The sequence below is a fragment of the Phalangium opilio genome, unplaced genomic scaffold, assembly GCF_054372755.1.
Source record: "Phalangium opilio isolate 3A_F unplaced genomic scaffold, DU_Popi_V2 ptg000209l_1, whole genome shotgun sequence".
NCBI classification, from domain to species: domain Eukaryota; kingdom Metazoa; phylum Arthropoda; class Arachnida; order Opiliones; family Phalangiidae; genus Phalangium; species Phalangium opilio.
Genome location: NW_028324217.1, coordinates 19,550,903 through 19,569,375, shown reverse-complemented (window position 1 = coordinate 19,569,375; position 18,473 = coordinate 19,550,903). Strand labels below are relative to the sequence as shown.

Genomic DNA, 18,473 nt, shown 5'->3' with positions numbered 1-18,473 from the left:
GGGAGAAGTATTTGAGGCCATCAGTTAAAGACCGTTTCTGCAGAATCAAGGTCTGCAATTTTTATTGTTCCTTGATAGCGCTCATTCGCCTTGAAAAGTTCATATTTAGAATTGAATAATTCTCTCTTTGAAGCACTTTATTTAAAATTTCAAAAGGGAAATTAGGGAATGCTGGCAGCGTGCCGCCCTTATACCGTCGTCTGCTACCGTGACTGCTACACAATTTAAACCGAAATTGGCCCCAACATGAAGGGGTTCTGAATTTTCGCATTAAATTTTAGTATTCTATAACTTATAGCCTTTCTGTCTTCTCTCTCTATTTATTTGGCAACATTGGGGGAATGATTTTCGTAAAAGATTTGTTGTTTGTATTTGATAAAATAGCTCGTGTTTGAAAAGTTACGTCTTTAGAGTCAGACATTTCGGAAATGAGTTTAAAAAGTCTTCAAAGTGTGGCGCTTAAAGAGGTACTTGAGAAATTATCCGTGGTTTGCACAGGAATTTTAAATTTCAAAAAACTGGACTTTGTTTATAGGAAATGGAGGCGAATGATTGTAACTGTGATCACTTAAGCAAAGATGATGAAATAAAGCAACTAAAAGCCAAGGTGAGTTTCAAAGCCTATAGCGTTTTGGCCAGTACAGCATGAGCCATCCAATCTAGTATCCCTTTAAAGCGAGTCTCGGCTGTGACTGTGGTTTAGTATAAAAAAAACGGCACCAGATGCTCCCATAGTCGAGGGGTGGAGTTGACTGACCCAATAAGCTTATCAAAGCTAGGTCTAGCTCCGCCCTTGAGGACGATTTCTGATTGGTTCCTGCCTTTGGCTACATAAAATTGGTGTGTAGTAGAAGGTTAATCAGTGTGTTACGCCATGGCCAACTTAGATACTCGACAAGCTCGCCAATGAGGCCAGCCAAGTTTGATCGCCCTCTATGTTAACGAGCATATGAGAAAAAACCTGAAAAAAATATGAAGCCGGGACAAAAAGAGACGAGCTAAAAATTTTTTATAATGTTAATCCTATGGGGCATGGTCCCGAGAGTGGATTCTATCAGCAATTAAGAGTCCTTTTTAAAATGTTTCCAATTTTTGACAACTCTGGGTATTTTATGAGGCGTGAAGTAAGTTTTGAGCTTCATTTTGAACCTAATTTCATAATTTTACATAAATTATTTCGCTTTCAATAAATTATTGTTCCTAAGCCTTGGTCATGTTTTTGTTTAAGCAAGCCGGGACAACTCGGGACGAGCTAAAATAAGATTCTAATGCTATTCCTATGGAAAATGGTTTCGAAACTGGATTCTACCTTTAATTAGGAGTCGTTTTCAAAATGTTCCCGATTTTTATCAACTCTGGGGGTTTTATAAGGCGTGAATCATATTTTGGGCTTCATTTTGAACCTAATTTAAAAAATTTATATCCATTGTTTCACTCCCAATAATTTTCTAAACTTGAACTTCAATTTGAAGGCAAGTAATTATGAAGCCTGGCTTCATTTCCCGGGCCGCGAAATTTGAATTTGTAAATATTGCAATGTCAAAACTCAATAAATTTGAAAAATAATTTTTTTGCCGTTTTATTTTATCACAAAAATTCATCTTATGTGTAATTTAATAATATAAATACTTGTCAAGCTTCTAAAGGAAATCTTCGGTACCCAAGCAGAACTTTTGTAGCGAACCTTCGAAATTATGTTGAAGCTACAATACCAGACTTGTCAAAATAAGAATCCTGCCAAAAGTAAAGTCTCTGTTACTTCTCAAGCTTGAAGACTGCGGCAATCAGCAACACATCCAGAAAATGGCATAACATTTCCCAAAAAATTTAAATGTTACCAAAGACCTCACGAATAAACACATTAGTCGTAAAGTTTTGAAATTCTAACTACAGTCATATGACAAACATTCAGTTTAAACATTGTTTATTTAAATGCAATGCACTATTTAACATCCACTGTTCCACAATACATACATTTAATATAATATTAAATCTTATTCCATAAAACAAACAATTCCGTAGTGTAATATTTTAAAATAACACAGAGACGAGCCAAGGTCCAAGTTTGGAAAATTATTGGGAGTGAAACAATGGATATAAATTTTTTAAATTAGGTTCAAAATGAAGCCCAAAATATGATTCACGCCTTATAAAATCCCCAGAGTTGATAAAAATCGGGAACATTTTGAAAACGACTCCTAATTAAAGGTAGAATCCAGTTTCGAAACCATTTTCCATAGGAATAGCATTAGAATCTTATTTTAGCTCGTCCCGAGTTGTCCCGGCTTGCTTAAACAAAAACATGACCAAGGCTTAGGAACAATAATTTATTGAAAGCGAAATAATTTATGTAAAATTATGAAATTAGGTTCAAAATGAAGCTCAAAACTTACTTCACGCCTCATAAAATACCCAGAGTTGTCAAAAATTGGAAACATTTTAAAAAGGACTCTTAATTGCTGATAGAATCCACTCTCGGGACCATGCCCCATAGGATTAACATTATAAAAAATTTTTAGCTCGTCTCTTTTTGTCCCGGCTTCATATTTTTTTCAGGTTTTTTCTCATACGCTCGTTAACATAGAGGGCGATCAAACTTGGCTGGCCTCATTGGCGAGCTTGTCGAGTATCTAAGTTGGCCATGGTTACGCGCGCCACAGTAGCTGATATTTGCTTTAAAGCATAAATCGCAGTAGAAAAACCTTAAGTAAACCAATGTTCATTGGTGGGTGATTAGAAACACCATAAGCCTATGGTGATAGGCTTATGGAAACACATCCCTCGACCATGGACGAACCAATACTGAAGGACCGATGGCAGCCCATAGAGTCCCATACTAAGCGACTAAACAACCAACATTAAGCTTACTTCCCCCCTTTTCAGCCCCAAAATGTTGGAGGGTTATGAAAAATACTGAGTCAAATCCCAGAAAAAGCTAGCGCCATCTAGACAAAATAAGACGTTAGCTGCTTCCCTCTCTAGAACGTTGATTCCCCCATAAGCCCCCCACTATCCGGTTTGCTACTATCTGCCGCTAGAAGGTGAATTAACAAGTATTTTCAACTTTCTCCCTCTGCCATCCGTCCTTCAGTATTGGTTCGTCCATGCCTCGACCATTTATAGCGTTATTAAAGGGCACCACAAGAGCCTTGTGGGAGCTGTATGCCCACACACACAAACTGCAGCCTTGCTTATAGTTCTTGCAAAGCTACCGCGCCCCAAACCATGGATTAACTAACGCTAGGGATTGTTCACTAACTTAGTTTTCCATGTAATGCTATCGCCAACTACATGTTCTGAATCATTCCTTGATTCCCCTCTTCATTCCCCCAATTTATTGAACCAAAACGGATGTAGATAGCGCCATCTCTCGGCAAAATAAATCGTTTTTTTCCCCAATTTAGGCAGTATTTCAATTTTGACGTCATGGACCACGTGATATTTGGTCCAATTTTCTTATATAACATCCTGTTAAGGATAGTAGTTGCTGCTAGGGGGCGTTTGGAACATGCATGCGTTATCTTTTTGGGGGAGCGACATATCCCTAGCATTAGTTAATCCATGCCCAAACCTCTGGTGGCGCCCTTGACGAAATAACCCCTTCTGATCCCCCCGCTTGTTGACGTCACTGGTTTCTCTGTTTTCTTTCTGGACACTTTAAAAGACATTCTGCAAATAAGAAAGTCCTATTTTGTAACGCAGACTATTTCCTTTTCAGTGTAATGGTTTAATATCAAACATGAAAGAAGTGAGAATGACAATTTTATTTGCGATAAATAAGAAACTGGACGAAATTGAAAGGGTCAATGGGGTCATTAAGGAGTTGGAAAGTGAAATCAAGGATCTGATGGTATGGAACATTCTTCATTTTCAAAGTTGATGTGAAAGAGAATCGGGTTAAAAGTATTAGTTCAATTATTGTTAACTGTTTATAACGTAGGAGGAAAGTGGAATACACGAAAGAGCCAACATTGAACGCGTGAAATCAGAACCTGTTGAAAATGATTTAGGACTAAATGAACAAGAATTACCTCATCCTGTTCTGATAAATCAACAAACAGAAGAGCAAATACAAAGGTATATAAAGCAAAAAACCAATGAGAACTTGTCAACGAGGGCGGAGCTAAAACTAGCCTTTGCTAAGCTCAGCGGGGCTGTCAACTCCACCCCTCGACTATGGGAGCATCTAGTGTCATTTGTTTGAACTAAACCATAGCCAAGTCTCGGCTATGGTTAAGTTTAAGCTCAAGTATAATATTTTATTTGACTGACTAATTCGCGTCCATAAAACTTGATTCGTTAAGCCTTGCCCTGAGAATCGTGAATAAAATCAGAAGTATGCAATACTTCGAGGGAGAAGTGGGGTAATTGTAACATGATTCTTCCCAACATCATTTTATATTTGGAGCAAGGTTACTATTAAACCAAATCACACGCGTTAAATAGTTCCCTCATCATTACTCAATTAGTGCTTAACTATTTGCCAAGGCGCATGCGCTTGTGGTCATTTTTGTCCCACGTCAAGACAATCACGGTTTGTGCAGGGTTCATTGCTGAGGATTTAGCAAATTCCAAACAGTTATAGAATTCACCCCACGTTGTGATGGCCAGGGTTGTTTGATTTAAATCACTGATTTAAATCATGATTTAAATCAAGAATATATTTTTATTTTTAAAAAATGTTTTCTAAGATTCCAAGAAGTAGTTTAAGAAACTCGAAACTAAACTTAACTAGAAAAGACCTAAAATTAAAAATAATCATGGTTTTGGTATATTTCAATGTAAGTTTTTCCCAGAACTCCAGTTTGTCTTGCTGGAAAGGCTAGGAAATGAAATAGCGGTCAAGCTAGACTTTTTATACAAGCATTTGAATAGTAACAATATCCAATAGCTGCTGAAATGTCATGATTATTTTGCTTTTGGTTAATTTTGACTCAAAAGTTTTAATCTTGGTAATTTACTATCTATTAGTTCAATAAAAATCAAAAAAATCAAATAAATCAATTAAAATCAAAAAAATCCGATTTAAATCAAAAAAATCGATTTTTTTGATTTTTTTGAAAAAATCAAAAAAATCAACAACCCTGTGTGATGCCCATCTGAAGTTTGTTGAGCAGGACAGCAAATGTTCAAAAAGGGGTCCTTCGCCTGGGAAGAATCATGTTACATGATATAACTAAAGAGTGTCATCCTTTTTCTATTATCCCCTTCTGATAAAATGGATTAATCTTTTATTGCTGTTGCTATATCAGTTTTTAACGATTTTTTATTTGGATAGTTCGCAAAGTATACCAGCTGAGATTACCAACAACATTTACCAAAGTCTGCTTAAAGTGGAAGCCACGAACCTCGAGCAATTTGGGATAGGTATGGTGTCACATTATTGTGATTCTGACACGCAACCTGATGTAGTTCCAGTTTGATGAAACTATTTGGGTTATTTTTTCGTTTTGATCATCAAGGTTCGTTGGTAAAAGCCGAAGGTGCTTGCAATATCGAAGGCACGCTGACTGAAGAAGACATTAAGGAAGAATCACCTGAATGTGATGCGGAGATTGGCAAAGGAAACACGTCCCAAACTAAGACTACCTCAAAAAATGCGCGTTTTACAACGCGAATTATGAAACTATGTATTCCTAAACTCAAATGCCGTGACGGTGTTCCTTTACTTAACCTTGAAGGCGAAGCGCAGTTCGAAATGTCTCCTGTCCCAACGACAGATTCGCCTCCCGAGAACAATCTTAGCGTTAACAATTCTTATCCCAAATCACAAATTTCTTCGACCAAGAGAGGAAATGAGAGAATAGCAACTCGATCCAAGAAATTGTGTCTTGAAAAACATGGGGAATTGTCGTCGCTTGACGCGAATAAGGAAGGCGATTCTCAGGAAGAAGCCCTTGAGGAGAATCTTGATGATGACCAGTCCAAAATCACCTTGACCGATTCAAAGAAAACTGATAATAGACAAAATGAAACTATGAAACTGTGCTTGCCAAGCGATTTAGCAAAAGAACTGATTGAAGTTGAAGATAATACTTCAGTGTCCGGCTCTGATACATCCGAAAGTTGCTCGTCAAGTAGTTCCGAAAGTAATACAACTTCTGCCAGTTCGGAAATTGGTAAGTCATTTTACGCTTAGGGTCAGCAACGATTTTTGGGACTGGAACATAAGACTCAAAAATCGTCAAAATTGAGCCACTTACAGTAGAATTTAGAAACCTCACCAAAAACAGAGGATGTTTCGAAATTTTCTAGTGGTAGTTCCCCTAACCATGCATTAACTACCGCTAGGGATTGTTCACTAACCCTGTTTCCCATGTAATACTGTCGCCAACTACATGTTCCGAATCATTCCTTGATTCCCCTCTTCATTCCAGGGCCGGATTAACCACTAGGCAAGTTAGGCAATTGCCTAGGGCCCGGATAGAAGAGGGTCCCGTAATCAGCTATTTTTCAAAAATTGATAAAATGAAAAACCAAAAATATATATTTCTCCCCCCCCTCACTTTACGGAAACATAACGTCACTTCACTGACACCATGGAAAAGCCCGGTGAGATATAAGGGCAGGCTAATGTTGAAAAACCCGTTACCCAAAAACATTATGGCCACCTATAATCAGATAAGTGCCAATTTATAAAGGAAGAAAGGAAAAGACTAAAAGAAACTTAGAGATTCAATGGAAATGTATCTTCAGAAGTTGCAATCCTCTTACAAAGAAATTTCATTTTGAATTCGTGTTGTTACTGACCGTCATTAAACACTGGAGTTGCATTGTATGATTCCTTGATAAGCTTTATTCAGGGTGTTCGTGATAATTTGAAAAATTTTAAATAATGGCTCAGCTCACAAAAGACATAATGGCAAAATTTAAGAATAGCCCCTGCTCTTCCAAACTTAATGAATCATATACCAAATGAAAGCTCACGCCTTCCTCTATTCATTGCACACCATTATAGTGAGCGCAAACAATAATTAACATTAAAAAACTAATCATATATAGAGCAGTGCCAAAGGCTTTGTCGGGACTCGCTGTGATACGAATGGCTAAAAGCGCGCCTCTTTTTAGGGTAGAAAAAAACTAAAAATAATAATTTTTGGGAAAAGGTGGCAATAAACAAGCTAATTAGCCATAATTCGGAAAGGTACCAATAATTAGGGGTAAAAACATATTCTATTTAGTAAAATTTTGGAAAAGGGGAAATTTATTCAGTTGATAAAACTTGATAATAACAAAACAGGCGCACATTTAGCCGCTCATGCTGTGATGATACACGCACGTCCGTTACAAAAAAATGAATATAAATATAGCTTCAAACATTCGAGGTTTCAGTGATCAAAGAATCGCATTTTTAAAAATACAAAACGCACCTAACCAAACCTAACCTTAAATTTATGATTTAAGGTAATTTTTTACTAATTTGAACAAAATTCATTAAGCGTAAATTATTTTATTTTTACATAATTTACAAGTTATTTTAGGTTAGGTTTGGTTTGGTTAAGTGCGGCGTCGCTGCGTGTATCATCACAGCGAGTCCCGGCAAAGCCCACGATGAGCATTCTTTAACAGTGGTTAAACGAAATACCCGTAAATGCTCATTAAAAGAAGTACAGAAAATGAGATGCCCTAACAAAAATTATAACCCTTAATCCTTACTTAAATTTACTTACGTTATAATTGTAATATCCGGGGCCACAAGCTAGTACTTTCTTTTATAATTATTCTCGATTTTTGAAGAAATACACGTAACTTCTAATAATAAACATCTAATCAAGACCATTCTTAATATAATGTCGGAGTATACTTCCTATTGCTTTTTAAAAATTCCCCTCGATTTCTTTGAATTTTGAAATAGGGGAGCGGGATTGAAAGCGTGAAACCCTTAAAGCAAAGGGCGGCTCCGTTGATGCCCCTGAAAGATGCCTTTTCTGCTACACGTTGGCTAAGCTTGGCAAAGGCTAGTTAAACCAAAGGCAGGAACCAATGGGACCTAGTGCATTAGGTCTGATTGGTTCCTGCCTTTGGCAAGGTAAAATTCGTGTCCAGAAGATTAGCCAGCATGCTAGGGGTGATAATGGAGCCGCCTGCTACTTTAAGGCTCGTTTTCAATCAAGCAAAAAGTTTACGCTTTTTGCTTACGATTGAGGTGGCAAAAAAGCGTATTTTCAATCAGCGCGCTACCGCGTGAGAAAAAAGCAAACTGCAAAACTACTAATCGTTTTCAAACTGGCTTGCGTTTTTGATCAAAAAAGCTTGATTGAAAACGGGGCTTTATTGTCAACGGGTGACAGGAGTTTTAAAGGGAGTATTAAACCTTCCATTTTAATTAAGGTAACACCATAATCCTCTATCTCGCTTTAAATAGGGTCAGTGTGCCTAACTTTGGACACTTTTTGCATAACCTTGAATAACTTCCGTTGCTTATATGTTAGACTCAAAATTAAAAAAGCAATGGAGAGAAGCATTCTTAAGACACATTCTCACAAGTTTTCAACTTTTTAAATGGAATACATTTTTCACAAAGTAGAGTTCCCCAAAGGCCGAATTCGTGCTCAACTTTGGACACTTCTATGTAACTTTGGACGCCCCCTTCCTAACTTTGGACACCCCTTCCTAACTTTGGACAGCGAAAAAAAGGGTGACTTGGGGACGCATTAGGCGAATCACAATTTCAAAAGTAAAAATATAGGCTTAGGCCGACCTAGACGTATGCCTAAAATAGGCCTATATAAAAATCAGAAATTTCTTTAAAACAAACTTTATTAAATATGGGGCTACTTATGTAGGTTTTTAGGTATACAGGGCCTAGGCCTATTTTGGCGCGCTGTTTGCCGCGTAACAATTTTAACAAACTGAGGACGTGTCCCTTATTGTTTTAAACTCTAAAAAAGGCTAATATCGCGAGTTAATTAGTGTTAACAAACGGAGAAATCGGCCAGCATGAAAGTGTCCAAAGTTAGAAATTTGCCAAGGTGTTTTTAAAGCTGAATATTTCGTCGAATTTCCCGCGTAAGACAGTGTTTAAAATACGGATTAAGAAGCCAAAAAGTTGCTCTTTCGAATGGTTTCTAGTTTGTTCAGGTATGATTTCTCTAATTTTCGTCAAACCTTATTTCCCGGGACCAAAGGGTTGACCCCCGTCAAATTTGGCTGTAATTTAAATGGACGAGTTTGGGGAGTGGGCTAATTTGGCTCGTAACGTAGTCGGATGTTATTCTACGACTTTGAAGTATTTTTTTCTAAATTCCTCACATTCTAAGCTTTAAAATAAGCTATTTCATTATCAATTTGATGCATCCAGTAATTAAATATGATTTTTATAATAAAAGTGTCTAAAGTTGCAGCTGTCCAAAGTTAGGCACACTGACCCTATATCGAACAATCGTAAAACACAATTCAAAATGCTTAACCTTACTGGTACAATTAAATGCAATGCTTAGAGTTACTATTATAATCTCCGTTCTCTTAAAATAGACGAAGGTAAAAATCACCTCACCTCAATTCTGTCCCATTCACTCTCCCTTAAAGCAAAGCGCGGGTCCAGTGGATCCCCTACAAGGCGACTTTCCTCCTGTACTCCCGTTTTGGCTTGGCAAAGCCTAGTGGGCGGGATTTATATGGGCACTTATAAATCCCGCCCACAAATGCCTCCTGCCTTCGCCAAGCCAAAACTGGAGTTCGTAAGGAAAGTCAACTTGTAGGGGATCCACTGGACCCGCGCTTTGCTTTAAAATGACGAACGAAAAATTTTATACTGCCAAAGGCGCTACTCTTTCACCGTCTACTAGTATACGAGTACGAATACAACAAGGCAGGTGAAACTAAGAGTCTCATCGTAGATGTACATCATACGATGTGGCTAAAAACGATGATAACACACTGACTGGACGGAACGCTTTCAAAATAAAAGTGTTTTACGTCTTGTGTGACAATCTAATGACAAATACTAAAAAAAGATCTGAAGTTAACAAGGTCACTGATGAAAAGTTCAAACCTATTTTAAACATTAATGCCCCCGATGAATCTTTCTCTGGAGCTTTCCAAGAATTGGCTGAAATGTATTGCAATGATTTAAATTTTGAAGAGCTTGAAAACGAACTGCTACAATTTAAACATTTCGTGAAAAATGAAGAAAGCAAAAACCCAGAATTCTTTCATTCCTTCATTCATAACAATAATATTTGGAAATTATTTTGAGAAGTTACTTGTGTTTGCCTATCAGCAATGCAAGTGGCGAAAGATCCTTTTCAGCTTTAAAAAGAGTGAAAAACTACTTAAGAACCACATTAGCCCAGGAAAAATTAAGTTCTTTAGCTTTGATATATATTGAAAAGGATTTACTAAACGACTTCATAGACTATGAAGAGATAACTGATAAATTTCTTGAGTTAGAAAGAAATTTAATTATTGAGTTAAAAAAGAAATTTAAATATGCTGTTAAGGATTAAGTCAATTAAAGGTATAAAAAATAGTATGTCTCTTAGATTCTTTTAAACTGTGGTCTGTTGGGGGCTGGGGGCACGGAACTAGGACCCAAAAAATTGTTAATCCGGCCCTGCTTCATTCCCTCAATTTATCGGAGCAAAACGGATGTAGATATAGCGCCATCTCTAGGTAAAATAAATCGTTTTTGCGGATTTTAAAGATGGCGGCGCCCAATTTTAGGCGGGATTTCAATTTTTGACGTCATAGGACACGTGACATTTGGTCCAATTTTCTTATAACTTCCTGTTAGGGATAGTAGTTGCGGCTAGGGGGCGTTTGGAACATGTATACTTTATCTTTTAGAGGGAACGAACAATCCCTAGGGTTAGTTAATCCATACCCTAACAGGTTTTTTAACCCCGTCCTTTCTAACCCTGATTACTTTCTGTCTTCCCTGGGATTTTTCAACCTAATCCTCAATCCTTAGCATGTTAAATCTTAAGTTTCTAAAAATTTTGTCTCATTTAAATTAATACGTTTTTAACTTTAAATTTAAACGGAAAATTGTCCCTGCGAATAATATTAAGCCCAAAACTTGGTTACCTAAATTCAGCGGTTGAGCCTGAGCTCCGTGGCCACCGGACGAGAAAAAAATTCCGTTTTAAAAATGCAGGTACCCGGCCGTCCTTGGTGTCTTAAGGAGCCCAAGCAAACGTTGCTCAGATTGATAAGACCTTAGTGCTTTACTCCCAATGGTCTTTGAAACTGTGAATAATTTCATCTGAAGAATATTTTTGAGACCCTATTCCGTCTCTATAGCAGTTCTCGAATATTTGTAAGTGGTTAATCGGTTCTTGAGGTAGTGTCGAAGGAACCGCGTCATCGAATAATTGTCCTTCGCGTGCTAGGAGGTTCTATACGAGGCGTTTCGAATATATCGTGTATCTCACCTATGGCCCAAGATGCATACTTTGTGTGTGAAGCCTTACCGCTTTTGGTCTTACTGATAATGAAATATGCAACGATCTATTATTGAAAATGTAATGGACACAATTTGTAATGCATTGAAAATTACTTAATGTATGGGGAAACAAGGATTTTAAAGAGAAAATGGTGTTAAGGTAAACATCCTTGAGATTTGGGTTGAGCCTTTCGGAAAAATAATGTTTTAGTCGTTGCAAACTATCCAAGACGATTTCATGTGACTCAAGTAAATCACGATTTTGTCACATACACCGCTTATGCTAAGTGTCTACCTTCCTAGGAGAAGTGGCCATCATATCCTAAAATTATGATATCCGACTTATCGAAAATTTTCCACTTTCTCCACCATCATATTCTGCTCAAAAGGGGAACGCCAGTCCAAGTGCTTAATTTGGTGTTACTTGTTAACCAACTGCAGTTACTTGCATTTTATTTTAAACTCGATCACCTAGAAACAAAAAAGAAGAGAGGACATTATAACGCCTTTCAATAACGGCAGTCGTATCATTTTCCCTTCCAAGTTATTTTATAAGCATATTTATATTGCAATAGACTAAAACCTTAAATATTTTCTTAATAATAATTAATAACCATTAGTTTCCACTCTCTGATGGGTAAAATCTTCGGAGGTAGTCATCTCGATTCGGAGCGGTATTAATTTTGTTTTCCGAACTTTGTTTTCTTTAACTTTGTGCCATTTTTGTCCTCGGCATGACCGGTTTTATCAAGTGCTATTGAACAGTGCTGTGTGTTTGATTCAAATTGTGACAAATTTCAGTTTGTTTGCTTTCTGAAGGAAAATCCGAGAAGCAGCGTTCAACTCTTTGCAAATATCTCCTGAATATAAAAGTGATCTTGAACGTCACATTAAAAATGGTACTGAAGAAAAACGCTTCAAACTTGATTAGTGTGACTATACTAGCTCTGAGAACGGTTCTTTGATCAGACACGAACATGATTTAACTGCTATGAGATTGACGTTGTTTTCCTTAATAAAAATCCGAATATATTTTTTTTATCTTCCAAAAATCTCCAATGTGGGAGACACGTCACGGAGTCCCTACCGGAAAATTAGTGTGTTCAGCTTCTGAACCTAATTCCGCTTTAAACTTAGATGAAAACTAATCTTGGTCAAAATCAAGCTATTCATAATTGGAATGATTTTGATATTTAAAAGAAAAAAAATAACCGTAAAGTATATAGGCCGGGAACCCGGGGTCACCTTACAATAAATTTAGCTAGCCCAGGCAAAACGTTAATATGGCCGGGGCCATCTTGTTTAATGAAGTTCGCTTGAATATTTTATATTCTTGATACTAAATTGTAAATGATGTTTGTGGTTTCTATGTTTTCTATAGAAAAATTGAAGAAGAAACGAACAACGGGGCGCAAATATTCGACTAAATATAAAAGGGGCCTACAACGTCGCGTAAGAAAGGGTAACGATGAAAAACGCTTCAAATGTGATCAGTGTGACTATACATGCAAGCATAAGGGCTGTTTGAACGTCCATCAGCGCATTCACAGTGGTGAAAAACCGTTCAAGTGTCATCAGTGTGACTATGCTACTGTCCGTAAGTGTACTTTAATCGCACATCAACGCATTCATAGCGGTGAAAAACCCTTCAAATGTGATCAGTGTGATTATGCCAGCACAACGAAGAAACGTTTGAGAATACATCGACGCATTCACAGCGGTGAAAAGCCCTTCAAGTGTGATCAATGTGAATATGCCAGCTCGCAGAGCTGTCATTTGAAAGTCCATCAGCGCATTCACCGTGGTGAAAAACCTTTCAAATGTGATCAGTGTGATTATGCCTGCACGCACAAGAGTAGTTTGACCAGACACAAACGCATTCACAATCGTATTGAAAGTGCTGAAAAACCCTTCAAATGTGGTCAGTGTGACTATGCAAGTGCGGGGAAGAGTGATTTCAACAGACATCAACGCATTCACAGTGGTGAAAAATTCTTCAAATGCGATCAGTGTGATTATATAGGTTCGCAGAAGACTCTATTGAACAGACATCAGCGCATTCACAGTGGTGAAAAACCCTTCAAATGTCATCAGTGTGACTATGGTAGCAAGAACAAGAGTAATTTGATCAGACATCAATGCATTCACAGTGGCGAAAAACCCTTCAAATGTGATCAGTGTGACTTTGGAAGCACTCGGAAGAGTAGCTTGATTGCACATAAACACATTCATAGCGGTGATAAGTCCTAAATGGGTACATATCGGGCTGTTTAACAAAGTTTCTTCAGATAATGTAATGTGCTTTAAGCACATTAATGTTTAATTACAATTATCTCTGCAAAGATTTAACGGCTCGGGATGGATCGAAATTAAAATTCACACGAGCTAAACATCTGAAGGTATAAAGCAGATTGTGCGTTGTCAGTAAATAGAGACTCGGACAGTTCTATAAGTTTAACTAATCGAATCAGGGGGAAAGCTTCCATTCCCCCTCCCTGATCGAACCCGGTGACATCACTGCAAATATATTCAACAGTCATAGATTTGTGCACCTCCTAGGTTCACTTGGAATATCATTCAAACAAATAATATAGAATGTTTTGGATATTTTTATTACCCTACAATTTTTTCTTTTCAAGTTTCCACAATCTCAAAGCATATATTGGGTTAGGTAAGATCAAGTCTTTGGAGACCGCTGTTTCGACTCGGACACATGGGTTATTTCTGTTTCCAAACTCGTTTTTTTTTATGATAATACATTCAGTGTGTGATCAGTACCCGTAAGAGTACTATAATCGCACATCAAGGCATTCATAGCAGTGAAAAACCCTTCAAACGTGATCAGTGAGATTTTCCAGCACATTGAAGAATAATTTGATCAAACAACGACGCATTCATAGTGGCGAAAGACCATTCAAATGTGATCAGTTTGATTATGTCAGCACCCAAAAGAATATTTTGATCAGATATCAACGTAACAATCACAATATATATAATATTGTATATAACCCTTTATTTAACTATAATAAACCATATTTGATATAACAAATGGTATATAAGTAATTATATCTTCGCTATTAAAGAATAAAAATTTTACCATAATAATTGATTAATATGTTTTTGCTTTGAATCTTAATTTGCTTCTTTAATAACTTCATCGTTGTCATCACTTCTTGTGCTAGTTGGTTTCAACAGAAACAGGAAAGACTGCAAAATTGTCTCTAATTTTACCCTTGACTTCATACTTGTTTTTTTCACTACATTGTACGTGTTATCATGCACCTACGGAGCTTTAATGGCAGAATATGGCTGTTCATATTGTCACGTGTATTTTATTATACGTTGATCTTGCGAAAGTTTGCGTTCAGTCTTTCCCAAATTTCTAACGTGGGATCAAGTTTGAAATTTGAATCATATATACAGGGTGTTTCTGATAAGTCTGCCATAAATCAAGGGGCGTGTTCTTTGGGTCAAACTGAGTGGAAAGTGTCAAAGAACATGGGGTGTACAAGAATTTGCAACGAAGATATGGCCCCCCAAACATTGGCCCCTAAAACAAGAAAATATTCGAATATGTAGACTAAAACAAATTCAGCCTTATCAACTTGTTTAGAAATAATGAGACAATTTCAATAGTTTCCCTCCAGGTTATTGAACTTTCACCTGGCAGAAGTGTATTAAATGAGTAGAAGTATGCCTACTCTAGTAAAGTAAATTCAAAGTATCATGGTACCTTTCGGTTGGTATTACTTTTATTCTTAACAAGTTAACATGGACGTTACAGGTATTGTTCAAAATGTCCACCAACGGCGTTAAGACAAACATGAACCCGTCTTTCGAAAGATTCTTGGACATGTTGGAAGATTCCTGGCATGTTCCTGATTGTTTGACAACCTTCAATAATTCGACTTCGCAAGTCTTCCTCATCACGGACTTCATTCTTGTACACGATGTCTTTGAGATGACCCCAAAGATAGAAATCGCACGGATTTAAATCCGGAGATCTGGCTGGCCACGCAACTGGTCCTCCACGCCCAATCCACCTCGAATTAAACGTAGCATTAAGATGTTCTCTAACTGCACGGCTGAAATGTGGGGGTGCCCCGTCGTGCATAAACCACATGTCACGAAGTAATGCTAACGGTATGTCCTCGAGTAGTTCAGGTAAAGTGTCTCTTAAGAACGTGAGATATGCTTCACCATTTAGTCTGGGTGGAAGAAAATGCGGACCTAGTAAATGATTACCGACAATGCCGCACCATACGTTTAAAGAAAATTGCTGTTGGTGACTTCTAACACTAGTTGCGTGTGGGTTTAATTGGCGCCATTCGTGGTGGTTGTGATAGTTCAGAATTCCATCCCGGGAAAAATGTGCCTCGTCGGTTACTAAAAGGACCCGTGGAAATTGATTGTCCTCTACTCTGGCCAAAAACCACTCGCAAAAGTCGATGCGTCTTGGATAATCTGCCGGGTTAAGAGCTTGCACCTTTTGAATATGATACGGGTGAAACTGATGTCCGCGGAGAATTCGCCAGACCAAAACGTGATTAACATGTAATTGTCGTCCAACTTGTCTGGTACTTGTCGAGGGGTCCTCATTGAACATGGCAAGGACGTCTTCCTCGATTTCCTCCATGTCTTCTGGAATGTCTCGCTCTCGAACGTTGTTGGGTTGTACTTGTCCGATGTCCCTCAAGCGCCTGTCAACAGCCTCGAACGTACGACGATTTGGTATGCGTCGTTGCGGAAATTGTTCCTGGTATCGCCGCTGTGCTTCCACTGAATTGCCCTGCGCCAGTCCATACATGAGATGCATGTCTGCATATTCTGCATTGGTATACGCCATACTGTACTACCACACGTTCGTTCGAAGTGATACTGTGACGTAACATCGCGTTACTTTATAGCAAACCACCGTTTAGTTTTTACGTTTGCGTCATGACTGTCAGCATTGTTTTTTATTCACGGACTTCATTCTTGTACACGAGGCCAAAGAATCTTTGAGATGACCCCAAAGACTTTTTAGCAAACCACCGTTTATTGTTTACGTTTGTGAATAAAAAACAATGCTGACAGTCATGACGCAAACGTAAAAACTAAACGGTGGTTTGCTATAAAGTAACGCGATGTTGTTGATAACGTCACAGTATCACTTCGAACGAACGTGTGGTAGTACAGTATGGCGTATACCAATGCAGAATATGCAGACATGCATCTCATGTATGGACTGGCGCAGGGCAATTCAGTGGAAGCACAGCGGCGATACCAGGAACAATTTCCGCAACGACGCATACCAAATCGTCGTACGTTCGAGGCTGTTGACAGGCGCTTGAGGGACATCGGACAAGTACAACCCAACAACGTTCGAGAGCGAGACATTCCAGAAGACATGGAGGAAATCGAGGAAGACGTCCTTGCCATGTTCGATGAGGACCCCTCGACAAGTACCAGACAAGTTGGACGACAATTACATGTTAATCACGTTTTGGTCTGGCGAATTCTCCGCGGACATCAGTTTCACCCGTATCATATTCAAAAGGTGCAAGCTCTTAACCCGGCAGATTATCCAAGACGCATCGACTTTTGCGAGTGGTTTTTGGCCAGAGTAGAGGACAATCAATTTCCACAGGTCCTTTTAGTAACCGACGAGGCACATTTTTCCCGGGATGGAATTCTGAACTATCACAACCACCACGAATGGCGCCAATTAAACCCACACGCAACTAGTGTTAGAAGTCACCAACAGCAATTTTCTTTAAACGTATGGTGCGGCATTGTCGGTAATCATTTACTAGGTCCTCATTTTCTTCCACCCAGACTAAATGGTGAAGCATATCTCACGTTCTTAAGAGACACTTTACCTGAACTACTCGAGGACATACCGTTAGCATTACTTCGTGACATGTGGTTTATGCACGACGGGGCACCCCCACATTTCAGCCGTGCAGTTAGAGAACATCTTAATGCTACGTTTAATTTGAGGTGGATTGGGCGTGGAGGACCAGTTGCGTGGCCAGCCAGATCTCCGGATTTAAATCCGTGCGATTTCTATCTTTGGGGTCATCTCAAAGACATCGTGTACAAGAATGAAGTCCGTGATGAGGAAGACTTGCGAAGTCGAATTATTGAAGGTTGTCAAACAATCAGGAACATGCCAGGAATCTTCCAACATGTCCAAGAATCTTTCGAAAGACGGGTTCATGTTTGTCTTAACTCCGTTGGTGGACATTTTGAACAATACCTGTAACGTCCATGTTAACTTGTTAAGAATAAAAGTAATACCAACCGAAAGGTACCATGATACTTTGAATTTACTTTACTAGAGTAGGCATACTTCTACTCATTTAATACACTTCTGCCAGGTGAAAGTTCAATAACCTGGAGGGAAACTATTGAAATTGTCTCATTATTTCTAAACAAGTTGATAAGGCTGAATTTGTTTTAGTCTACATATTCGAATATTTTCTTGTTTTAGGGGCCAATGTTTGGGGGGCCATATCTTCGTTGCAAATTCTTGTACACCCCATGTTCTTTGACACTTTCCACTCAGTTTGACCCAAAGAACACGCCCCTTGATTTATGGCAGACTTATCAGAAACACCCTGTATATATATTTGAGAAAGTTGTTTGTTAGTTTTTTATGACACACGCAGTCACAATTAGTTAATTTCCAAATTCGACCAAGCTGCGGGGTTGATATCAGTGATACCAGGAATTAAACAAGTTGGGAAAACCAAAATATTACCTCTCCGTGTCGAGAAGATTATATAAACAAAATTATCCAATGAAAACACTTTTGCCCTCATCCTTTATATATATAGGAGGCAATGAATGAAATATAACACAATTCACGGGCCTTGATAGATATAGGAGGCAATGAAGGAAATATATCGCATGCACGGGCCTTGGTAGATATAGGAGGCAATGAAGGAAATATATCGCATGCACGGGCCTTGGTTGATACAGGAGGCAGTGATAATCTCTCTTTGTACGAGAGGTTTATCTTTAATATTTAAATAAATATAATTATTTTTAATTATTTTAATCTTCAATAATTAACATTAATAATATTTAAATCGTTTAAAAT

At 38.1% G+C, this 18,473-nt stretch overlaps 1 protein-coding gene and 1 long non-coding RNA gene across 3 annotated transcripts in view; one reads left to right on the top strand and one right to left on the bottom strand.

The window, feature by feature from the left end:
- The first annotated feature begins 38 nt into the window (after positions 1-38).
- The window catches only part of LOC149621109 (uncharacterized), a 37,214-nt gene continuing 18,779 nt past the window's right edge, over positions 39-18,473 (top strand). The window contains exons 1-6 of the mRNA XM_089854701.1: positions 39-467; positions 536-607; positions 3,719-3,850; positions 3,941-4,077; positions 5,279-5,367; positions 5,463-6,119. Of these exons, the coding sequence (XP_089710827.1) occupies positions 429-467; positions 536-607; positions 3,719-3,850; positions 3,941-4,077; positions 5,279-5,367; positions 5,463-6,119 (1,126 nt within the window). The 5' untranslated portion in view covers positions 39-428. The remainder of the gene's footprint in view (positions 468-535; positions 608-3,718; positions 3,851-3,940; positions 4,078-5,278; positions 5,368-5,462; positions 6,120-18,473) is intronic.
- LOC149621110 (uncharacterized) lies at positions 1,908-2,642 on the bottom strand. 2 transcript variants are annotated; one of them, XR_016375563.1, is made up of 2 exons: positions 2,394-2,642; positions 1,908-2,289 (listed from the first exon to the last, which is right to left on the bottom strand). It is a non-coding gene; the product is annotated as an uncharacterized LOC149621110 (long non-coding RNA). The 2 variants fall into 2 exon arrangements; XR_016375562.1 differs by having other exon boundaries at positions 1,908-2,285.